Source organism: Phalacrocorax aristotelis, chromosome 5 (assembly GCF_949628215.1).
Source record: "Phalacrocorax aristotelis chromosome 5, bGulAri2.1, whole genome shotgun sequence".
In the NCBI taxonomy this organism is placed as follows: domain Eukaryota; kingdom Metazoa; phylum Chordata; class Aves; order Suliformes; family Phalacrocoracidae; genus Phalacrocorax; species Phalacrocorax aristotelis.
This window is the reverse complement of record NC_134280.1, coordinates 6,288,033-6,300,262: the sequence shown is the minus strand read 5'-3', so window position 1 is coordinate 6,300,262 and position 12,230 is coordinate 6,288,033. Positions and strand designations below refer to the sequence as shown.

Here is a 12,230-nt window from a genome sequence, read left to right as displayed (position 1 = left end):
AGAAAAAAGCAATTGCTGGGGGTGAAGTGGGGGGGAACTTAAAGACAGAGTAGTTCTGATGAGAGCACTTGTGAGTTTATCAATTCCTCATTCCTGTTGCCATAAAAAATTTTAAAAGAATTTCTAGTCTAATTTTAAGTTGGGTTTTGTGGAAGAACAGTGCCAATCACTGCTATACTCTACGAAAAATAATCACGCTTTTTGCTGATTGGTCTCAACAGAGACCGTGTTTTCATCATTGTCACATCTTTAATGCATGGATTTTCTTTTCATTTATTGTATCTTTCAAAATTACCTTCATAAGACCTTGAATTGCAATCCCATAGCAAAGGATACAAAGGACATATTAGAACAGCACATTTACCAAGAACAGTAAGGTCTTGTTTCCACAGAATTGTCCAAGTGAGATGTGAAAAAAACAGAAGTGCTTCCTCTTCAAGAATTAATTTTTGTTTCTCCATGCTAGAAATGAACATTTAAGACACTGAAATCCAAACCGCAATGCTAAATTTGCTGCATTCCAGCTGTTACTTAGATTTGCGGTTCAACTGAATGATAGATTAAGCAGCTGTTTATAACAGGCCTGTACTTTTCAGTGCCATTCATATGGAAAGCATACATCTCTGTAAATTATGACTATATTAACCAGGTTCTTTGCAACTACATGCATATTAATTACACAATACTTATTTTTCAACATTATAAATGACAATGACAAACTTAATCTAATGTTACATTTATTTCAACCTCCTAGAATTTTGTGGCATCCTGAGGTGTTATAAATAATCTTATTCCCCATAGTCTTAGAGATTATTTTTACCTTTTCATTAATTCCTTCTCTGAGTTAATTTCCACCAGGCTGCCAACACTGGACATCAAGATATTTCAGCAAACAGTCCCAAACCAACAGGGTTGGATTTGTGTCAACCAGATACTTAGGTCACACGAATTAGAGGATTTTATTGCCATTGGTCAGGGAATCACTTTCATTAGCTTTGATCTTAGCAATACTTTGCAGAACTACTTAAAGAAAGCAACTCATAAATGTCAATTAACTCCCTAGAAAAACAACTAATTAAGCAAGGGGGATATTTCACTCTTCATATTGGTTCTGGACTTTTTCAGACAAATATTAATGGGAAACATGGATATCTGTGAAGTTGAGAAACAAAGATTCTTTTTGATCAGATTTGCAAGAGAAAAGAATCAAGAACAGAACATTCCTGCTACAACTAACGTATTTATACTGCTGAGCAGAGAAAATTTAAAAAATCCACCACAACTTCACTTCCAGTACCATTAATTTGCAAGACTATCCATGCTATTCTAGCTGCCTTTCAAACTCAGAAAGAATAAATTCATTAAAAGGCCCAGAACCTTACAATAAACTATCATGATAGGGGGAACAGTAGTGGCAAAACATGATGAACTGAAATGTCTAGGTGGTAAACTGTGCATGTTGGGCTAACAGCATCAAATTTTACTAGCAGGTGTTGTTTCTCTACTATTATTGCTTCTAGTGTTGTTTAAGAAAATCAGAAGGCAGCACTATAAACTGATGAAATAATTTCTCTATGGAAAGTAGGCTCAATTATATTTTATTTCTAGACAACTGTCCAAACTTACTAAAATATCTACCTTCTAGCTGACATCATTTTCCTTCAGGTTTGTTTTCACATCTGATTAGTTATTAGGGAATACAGCAATGTGATTCTTCAACTCAGTATCATGTTCAGGACCTGCAACTTTTTGTAACTGCTCATGTGCAGACCTTAGTGAAAATCTTTTCTAAGACTTCTGATTTTAATGGGGTTAGATATTCTACATTTCTAATTGTTAATATTTTGCATGATTTACCTCTGATCTGGCTACCTTGGCTGATCTCATTTCTTTCCTGCCTTAGTAAGTTATTCAGCTGCTTCTCAAGGTAACACTGATGTCATCATGAATACCTTCCAAGAACTGACCAAAATTACTCTGCTGTCCTCAATCTCACTTGTACTACAAGTAAATAAAATGACATGTCTGAAAAGCAATTTTAGATGTCAGTCATAAAGTCAAGTTTTTCATAAATGCACAGCCAAACCTTTAACTTCCATTTCTGCATTTAGGAGTTTGAAAAACAGATCTGGTCAAATGTTACTGAAGATAACAGAAGTTGAACACCGACTTCAGAACTTGTTTAATCACTTAAATACAGAATTCCAACAGAAGGAAAAAACATATATTCTAGAAATTGAAGGTTATAATTACTGGAAGGTTGCAGTTACACAAAGGTTATAAATACTGGAGACACCTCTAAAACCATACTGGTTTTAACAATCACACCTGTAGGCCCACAAAACTGTAACTGAGACCAAAACATTCCAACCTGGATGTTAGAAAATTACCAGACTTCTGTTTACAGGAAAACAACTATATTTCTAGGTTCTTGATACATAAAATGTTACAGAATACTCAACACTGAAGTAGAAAAGGAAAAAATCAAAATTGGAAAAGGAAGTCCAAAATGTAAAATCAGCTTTATCTGCTTTTGGCTCAGTCTCTGCATTCATGAACAAAATTAAAGCACTAAGAAGCTAAAACCAGCTGCGGCCACAATATTAAATCCAACTAAGGGCAGGAGATAAAACAGAAGAAAAAGGGGAAGGGATTCTGAAAACAACAATTGTCATTTTTGGTTTTTAAACAGGAAGGTCTCACACAGCAGAAAAAGAAATGTTTAACAAACCCCTGCATATCTTCTATGCAATAAAAAGGAACAAAAGCAACAACAAAATTCTTCCAATCTTGAAAGAGAACTCCAGCAACCAAATACTCATATTAAAATATCAGCTTAACACAAAATCAATAAACTCTTACAATCCACTTAAAAGAGTCAATTCAATACTGCTAAATTATTTTCTAGCCATTCATTGTACTAGATTATTGTGCTGAGCGGAATGAAGAAAGAAGCTGCTACCCTGGAAGAAAATTCATTACATTACATTAGCATTCCATGTTCTACTATAAGATTTCTATCTTTGTTAACCTAACAGAAACTAGAAAGCAATGAAGCAGAGATAGTGAGGAAAAGGGTAATCTGTTTAAACTGTTTTTGAGGGGTGGCTGATGGAAAGACCTTGCTGAAACACCCTAAAGAATCTCAGATCACCAGAACGTCAGAATGATTATTACTTGTATTATCCTAATGTTACAGAAACCAGAGATGTCATCGAGCTGGACAGCATATGAACAAATTAAAACAACCGCCCTGGAAATATTATTTCACCGGATCAATAATACAATTTCATGGTTGGATTCTGGCATTCTTGTATCAGTAAGAATGCACCTACGCGGTGATGGGCAACTCTGCTGAAGCACTGCTAATGAGGCCAGTACAGTTTAAGTGCAGACTTGAACGAAGCAGCCTGTGGGTTTTTTTTTTCCTGGTATGACAATCCCCGTCTACCTACTGCAGGAGAAGCGCCTTCAGAAACCAGGAAACACACACAACTCCGTTTCAAAGCTCACAGCATGTGAGAACTCTGATGAGAATTTTCGATTACCGAGTTAGTTGCTTCTCCCAAGCCAGGTATTGGTGTAGGACAACCAATAGAGGTGCAGCTTCATATAGGTAATGCACTAGAGCTCCCAAAAAGACTTCAGAAGAGCACACTGGATTCAGTCTATTGCTTTCAGGGGCTTTTTTTTTTTTGTTTACTGTAATGGGGAATGAGAAAAATGACAGAAAGCCAAACAAAGAGATGAAATACTAGGAAAGTTAGAAATTTCAGTGTTCAATGGCTGATAAAATTGAACGACTAGTTTGTTTTGCTGATGAAAACTGAAAGCCAGAGGTCTGACAAAGAGGTGGGATTTTAGTAATAGATTCTGCAACTAAGTTGCATCATCATCCATTTCAAGTTTGTGATGCGTATTTCATTATACCCTGTGTGTAGATGAAGTTAAACTGTTTCCATATAACCTACTAATTACCTCTTACTTAACTGACAGCATATGCAAAACCTTAATTAAAAACTGGATCAGGAAGGTAAAACTAAACATGATAGCACAATGGAAAAGAAACAGCAGTACACGACAGACGTACACGTCAGAATGTGGGAATGCAGCCAAAATGAAGAGAAAAAACATTAATTCTAACTGAAAAAAAAGTGTCAGAAAATAATTTAAGACTCCCTGTTGAACTAGAAGAGGAACAAAAGAATATCCAGTCTAGAAAGAGGTATTCCCTAAGAAGACAACAGAAGAAAGCATAGATGATAAATTATTTTTTTAATTATTTACTATTGATGATCTAAATGGGATATTTTTCTCTTTTCCCTAATAAATGTGACAAAAGTAGTAGCGACACAGACAAATGACTTAGTAGATAGAGATGGTAATGTACTTACACAAAACAAATCAATGGAATAAAATGGCATGTATCTAAGCATTTAGTACATCCTTAAGCTCCAGGAACTTAAGAGTAATGTCTGAATTTGCAGTAAGCTTACAGGCGAACACAATGAGGTATTACCACAAGTTCCTACTTGTGAAAGAAATAAAAGTTGCAGGTGTCTTTTAAATAGGCATTTCTAATTGACCAATGAACCTTACTTCAAGACAGGAGTTTGTAATTTACAATTATAAAAACGTAGATGAACACACGATGTGATGGAATAACATCTCCTGGATAAGATTCCAGAAAAAATATGTAATTCTTGTTTAAGATGCAAAAAGATTTCAATGCTTTTCTATAGTATATGAAGGATTTTTTTTTACATAAATAGATATGAAAATGCACTGATGTACCAAACATTATCTTGTAGAGCTGGGAATTGAAAATACAAGCCAGAACATGCCCTTCATTTACTTTATCATGCACTTCGGAGGTACACAATCCCTGAAAGAAAGGATTCGTGAAATACGAGAACCGTAGAGTTAAACATGCAACAAAATTGTGAGCACAGATCAACTGCCTTCAGCATATTCCAAGCAAAAGGACTACTTGAGCTGAAACTAATAGAGCAGTCAGGGACCAAAATGTATTATGATAAAAGAGTAATGGAGTGCTGTTGAATATATCTGAAAATGGACAGCTAGAAAAGAAAAAAAAATTGATTTGCAGAGTAACACAAGCATTACACAAAAGAAATTCTAGTGTGCTCAGAAAAACTTGGCACTGGAAGGAAAATTATAATCATCCTGTGTAAAGCAGAACATTTCTCTACCTCTTTTACTGAAGTTAGTTCTACATTTTTTTCAAGCTGATACAGATCATTTAGGACAATGATGCTTCAGGCTCAGTACTAACGCAAACAGATTTTGTGGTGAAGGTCTGCATCTCCAGAAGGTCATCCAGAAACTGGAATGCACTGAGTAAACAGAGCATTACCTGTAGTTCAGAAGTGTTTTCAGTTTTAAATCTAATATACAACTAATAGTAGGAGAAACTTAGGCAATTAAAGATCTTCCTGTAACATTTTCATTTTAAAGATGCTAACAAATGCAGAGAAGCAGATTTACAATGAATATGTTTGGGATTTTTGTTTTACTTACGTATCTTTGTGATCCATCATATTCGCACCTCTCAATTTTTCCCAAGCTGCCATCTGAAAAGTAAAGTTTCTCCGCCCTGTGATCAATGGTAAGTCCATTTGGTGTCAGAATATCTGCACTAATGATAACCTGTGCATTTTTGCCTGAGAGGGTAGATCTCATGATGCTCGGGAGCTGCTCGTTCCAGTTAGTCCAAAACATTAAGCTGTATTAAAATCAAAATAACAAACAAAACCATAAGATACATTTTATAATTTAATTCTCTATGAAATGAGCAACAGAAAAAAAAAAAAATGCCTTGAGAGACAATTATGAATGTCAGTAAAACATTGTGACAATCAATGGTGAATAAGAAAATGTGATAGCTTACTTCCTGTAAATTATAGCCGTTTCCTAGTTCATTAACCTAGACACGAGTACAGATTTTTTCTCTTCATGTGTCTGTTCAATTCTGATCATGTCTTTATACTAATATACCATTACAATATAAACTTAATTCTGCTAACGCGTATATTAGCAATTTCTAACAGTGAAATTAATCTGCAGCTTTTCCTGTATTAGACCTGGTATGCAGGAGGTTGATAATGGGGAATCAAGTGACCTTAATATGCTCTATAGGAGGCACAATCAGCTTCTCACTATGTTAAACAATGGTGGGAAAAATGTTATGGAATGAGCTGCGGGTGTAATTTATACACTGATCAGAACCTGCCCATCCTCTTATTGCAACCTCCATCAGTATTTAGGTGGGGTTTTTTATGATACCTAGATAATTCGTATTTTACAATACAGCATAAACTCTTAATTTGCATAAAGGGTACTGGAAGTCACACATGGACATAAGCTCCTTGACTACCCATGCAATACTGTACACTCAGCTATCACAAACCAAAAATATAACATAATAAGGCAGAAATGTAGCCTAGCCTCCCCAGAGGGGGTGACTGTTACAAGAAGCAGAAAAAGCTGTTTGCCTTTCTTCCAGCATTAACAGAGAAGGTTAAATTAACTCAAATTTGTAACGCACTTATTAGCAAGAGGTTGAAGTAGAAATAGAAACCCTCCTATTAGCTTACTAGGAAACGCAACCTCCTTAAAAGTGGCAGGAAGGGAACTAATTTAGCCTTCTATCCAGGATGATGTCCACAAGCACCGGAAATGTAGATATCTTGTTATATGAATTTATACAACACTGATCTTTGTGATAAACACATGGGCCTATCAATTTGCCACACAAGCAAATCAGATTCCTTTTTGTAAATGCTTACGTTAATTTTGTTCGTATTTAAGCAATGAGGGTAACATGTCTGACAAAATAAATCAGTAAATGATCACTCTTGATAATTAGCCTTCTCACTTTTCTTAAAACCAGCTTAAGTTTTTTAACATTCCATGAAAATATAATGATCATTTGATCTGAAACATGAAAAGATATAAAATGTTGTACGTTAATTCTGCAATTGCTTTAAAAAAACAAACTAACATTTGTCTCCTAAACCAAGAAACCTATTTAACCTTCGTAAGGTTCAGCAGCATTAGTTGCCTGTGAAATAAAGAAGAGCTGCTGTATCCTTGACAGTAGGCAAAAAAATAAGTTCTGGTAAGGAGAATATAATACATACTTTTGACATTCGTCTAGAGCCAACACGTGCGGATGATCATCTTCAGACATTGTTATGACTGCCTCCCGATTGAAAGCTCCTCGACGTCTCTGGTCAACAGTGTGTCTCGTGATTGAGGATGTGGTTGAACTGGTCCAATAGAGAGTGTCCCAAGCTCTATGATAGGCAAGTCCTTCTACTGACCCAACATCTGGAAGACATGGTTACAGACACAGCAAATAAAACTCCCTCCAACAAGATGTTTGTGTTTTCTTTTCCCTTGAGGTTGATCCTGCAGAATCACAGAGTTCAGCTATTTCAGCCAATTCTTCTATCATTTCTCCTGTTTATTTTTTATTGGAAACAAAGTCTGATTATTTTCTTAATAAATTTAAATAAAAAAACATAGAAAGCAAGATCACTATTAATATCCCTGTACTGTATTTGTCAATTCTAACACTCATTAATATTTTTACTACAGTGCCCCAAGATAATAAGATAGAAATAATAAACATTTATTCAAGACAGCAATAATTTAGTCACAACTTCAAACATAATTTAAAGCCAAATCTTGGGCATGTTTTCATTAATTACTTGTATTATTTAGCATTATCTTTTGATGTATTTCCTAACATGGATACACATTACATTAATAGGGATCAAAGTGTCCTGTTGTTACTAATTGTAAAGGCTTTTTTTAAAGACCTCAAAAATACTGAAAAAGACCAACTCTGAAGGTCTCACCATCAATACATTGTTTTAATAAGCTACAATACCACCTCTCTTACATTCTACGTAAAAAAAAAAAGTGAGCTAGAAACAAAAGCAAATATTAGTAAGCAGCTAAAACATATATTTAACATCCAGAAAAGATAAATTGTATCTGATTCCAATACATAAAAGTGACAGACTGTGAGAAATAGGAGTAATTATTTCCTACCATTATTTTTGAATTACAACAGAAATGTACGTTGATTACTTCACTTATTATTTTGTTAGAAACAAATAATTTTAGACCAGGAGGTTCACGCAGCTTATTAATGAGCTACAGAAGGCAAGAACCTAGAAATATAAAAATTACATTACACTGGTTATTACAGTTTACATTCAGCTTGCTGGAAGGTGTAATTTTTACCATGCAATTCATACACACAGAACAGAAAGTCCCAGAATAAGTTTGATCACACTGAGAATGCTAATAGTAAATCAAAACTATGAGGCAATATTTCTTCTTCTAAAGCATTTCAAGATCTTCTAACTTCATTTTCATGACACATCTGTAGAGAAGTGACAGTGACTTGTCTTAAAGAAGAAAGAACAGAAAACATAAATTAGGTGACACCCCTTAAATGGAGGTGAATATATGTAAAACGGGATTTCCTACTTGAGAAGGAGAATTTATGAAAAAAGATATATACAGCTCACTTACAAGTAACTCAAAAAACTGACGGAATTTAACTTTAACAATGGCATTGGAGGCAACTTGAAAATTACAAAAAATTCTTCTGACCATTTTTCATGGTTCAGCCCCAGTTGGGAACTAAACACCCCGCGGCTGCTCGCTCACTCCCCACCCCTGTGGGATGGGGGAGAGAATTGGAAGAGCAAAAGCAAGAAAACCCATGGGTTGAGATAAGAACAGTTTAATAATTTAAATAAAATAGTAATGATAATAATAATGATGATGATAAAGGTAATAATAGTAAGGAAAATGAGAGATAAAAAGGAAAATGAGAGAGAAATGAAGCTCAAAAAAAAAAAAAAAAAACCCCAACCACAAGTGATACACCTGCTCACCACCTGCCAACCAACGCTGCCGGTCCCTGAGCCGCGATTGCTGCCTGCCTCCCCCAGCCAGCTCCTCCCAGTTAACATACTGGGCATGTCGTTACATGGTATGGATTATCCCTTTGGCCAGTTGGGGTCAGCTGTCCTGGCTGTGCCCCCTCCCCTCCCGGCTTCTTGTGCCCCCGGCAGAGCATGGGAGGCTGGAAAAGCCCTTGACTAGTACAAGCACTGCCCAGCAACAACTAAAACATCGGTGTGTTATCAACATTGTTTTCATTCTAAGTCCAAAGCACAGCACTAGGCCAGACACAGTGAAGAAAGTTAACTCTATCCCAGCTAAAACCATGACACCATTACAAACATGACGCTTTAGACAAGAATTCTACTTTTCAAATAGATGAATGTGTTAAAAGTATCCTTCCTTTAAATGCAATATTTAGTTGCCTTATTAATGTATTTTTGAATTTTAGCATCAAAAACATATTGAGATATAGTGAAGGTTTTATTTTTTTTTTCAGAAATCTCCACCTGAAATCAAAGATAAGCAGTTCTTTCAAACATCACGACAGATGTGCAAACACCTACTGACGTATTTTTAAACCAGTGAGAAAATGCTTGAATGCAGGCTTGTTATCCACTATGGTTTATGCAGTTTCTGGGTATGTCTGTCTATACTATGAGCCGAGAAAGTCAGTTGCTTTATTCTTGGGTCCTGCACCCCTGACCACCCAGACCACAGGCATGTTACTTCATACCAGGGCAACCTTCTGGAATGAAACTAATTCCTTCTGAGATGTAACCCAGGTATTCTTCTGGAAAAAAAAAACTGCTACTCTCTACGATGAAATGTTGTTTTGGGAGTATAAACAAGACCACATCATTTGATTTTTCCTTTTGTCTAGAGAGACCTCACAACCACGAAACCTCTACACCTCAAACACACCTTACCTTTCTCACACCATGTTCAGGACATGCAAAAAATAGCCGTGATCATAACATCAAAATATCACTCTTAGGACTGACATACAGCCAGCACACAATTTTAGCCACCGCGAGCCAGAAAAAAATCCTAAAAATAACAACAATACCTCAGAGCCAGAGAAACACAACATAGGATTCAAAGGAAACCTGGACTGCCCAAATCATCCTAGAGGCAACAGACCAAGCACTGCATACATGAACCACTCTGCTCCCTGGTCTGGGCCCAGGGATCGCTTCCCAGGGGCAGCAATCTGTACAGTTTGGATATGGGCTCTGAGATACTTCTTGGTCATTTATTGCAAGTATTCCACTAACTGAAATTGAAAGAAAACTTCATAAGTGTGATAACTATTAAAATAGAGAGACAGGAATACAATTCTAACTTAATCTACTAATTTCCATGAAAATTACATGCTGAATCCCAATTTACCACTACTTACAATTCTCTAAACTAAAACAAACGCTCTTAGATATAATTTGGGTAACACTCTTAGAAATATGGTTTAACACTTAGGTTTCCCTGTGTGGAGTTCAGGAGTTGGTCTCCATGATCTGCACAGGTCCCTTCCAACCCGGGATATTCTATTAAAAATGACAGAAGATGTACTGCCATTTTCCTATCAATTCTGCACTTTATTTTTAATGAACAAACCACCAGAGCATTTACTGCACTATTTTTACCTTTCGTATCTGTGAATATTGATTGTTTCCTCATCTTTATTAAGGAAGTTTTTAGAAAAATGAAATCAAGTCTTTGTTTTATGGTTAAAGATAAAGCCCTTAGGAGGTGAAGTTTTAACCAAGATTTGCTGCAAATCACGCTCTTCATTTGAAAGATGACTATCAGAAAAAAAAAATTCAAAAAAAATTTCCCTCATGTAAACTCTTGAAATTCTAACACCTTTAGCTTTGTTCTTTGTCTGAATCTGTCAAGAAATTTGAAAGCAAACTGCTTACACAAGCCTAAAACTCTTCTGTAGCAGAAAAAAAGATAATGATGTCGTTCCTGCCACAGCTAGATGTGATGAACTAGAACACAACGAGAATGGTGAAGGTGCTACAAGATGTGTAGGTTTACTTGTCATTTCTATACTTAAGAGAAGGACTTGGTTTTCTACAGGAATCAGAAAGTATAGATTCACATTCTTAAACTCATACTGCATCTCCACATCAAGGTCTGTAAATGGTGATAGAGGAAGGTGTAATTCAACATTACTATTATAAACCAGTAATTTCTAAATTTTTAGAAAACAGAATCATGGAAATTTATGCCATATGTGGCAACAAGCAAACATTCAGCATACAGATGAAAAATGTATCTTCCTCTCATTTTAATAAAATACCTAAAATGTGCTGTGTTGAAAAACCTTGCCATATATGCATATGTTCTATGTGGAGCAGAACTAAACCACAGCAATCAATAAAATTTTTATTGAACATACAACAGCAGCAACAACTTTAAAAGAAAATAAAGAAGCTCAGTTAGGAAAAAAAATAAATCAAGAAATCTCTCTCTTAATGGGAATTCCAAAGATTAAGACTGTGACTGAAAAAATAAAAAATAAAACCTGTAAACAACCCAGAAACAGAAGCAGGCTGTGAAAGCTGCCTGAAATCAAATACCTGATATCAAATTAAGGAAATATTTATCACAAATAAAACTTCAGGAACTGCTTGATGTGTACATGCTTTTTAAAGAAGAGAGGGGTCCTTATTAGATGATCACATCTTCGAGCAAATTAAATCTGAAACTATCAAAAGGTCCAGGCTATAAGCCTGTGGATGATAATGGTTTCATAAACACCACAAACACAAAAATCCCAGTAAAAAAGAGATGCTTTTCTTTAAAAAAAAAAAAAAGTAAATCAGCGGATTTCGATTGCCTTGATGTAAGACAAGAAAAAAACACTAGTTAAAAATAGCATTATCTGCTGCAAACACATACCAAGTGCATTTGCTTGGCTCCACCAAAAGTATAAATTCTGAAGGATTTATACCAAGCACTGTCTTTTATTTGCCAATAAACGTTTAGTTTTATCATGTTCCTTACTTAGGGAATTGAGACTCCATCAATACAGAAAAGAATAATTTAATACTTTTAGAAATCTGTAAGCAAGGTGGTTTTAAAGTCAATGGCATAACACCTAGATAGTAGGTGCTAAAGCAATCCAAGATTTAGAGAAGTTCTTACAACTGAAAAAAACCAACCTACTTTGTTCTTACTAGCATGTAGTGTGAGCTGGATGAGGTACCACCAGTACACTACTCAGGCAAATCTTCAGTATACTAAATCACCAGTGCTAATACAATGGTGTTTTT

The 12,230-nt window shown here is 35.4% G+C and overlaps 1 protein-coding gene across 1 annotated transcript in view; it reads right to left on the bottom strand.

The window, feature by feature from the left end:
- LRP1B (LDL receptor related protein 1B) overlaps nt 1–12,230 on the bottom strand; it is a 762,836-nt gene that overhangs the window by 158,887 nt on the left and 591,719 nt on the right. The window contains exons 42-43 of the mRNA XM_075092828.1: nt 7,164–7,353; nt 5,542–5,746 (exon numbers count right to left, since the gene is read on the bottom strand). Coding sequence (XP_074948929.1) covers nt 5,542–5,746; nt 7,164–7,353 — 395 coding nt within the window. The remainder of the gene's footprint in view (nt 1–5,541; nt 5,747–7,163; nt 7,354–12,230) is intronic.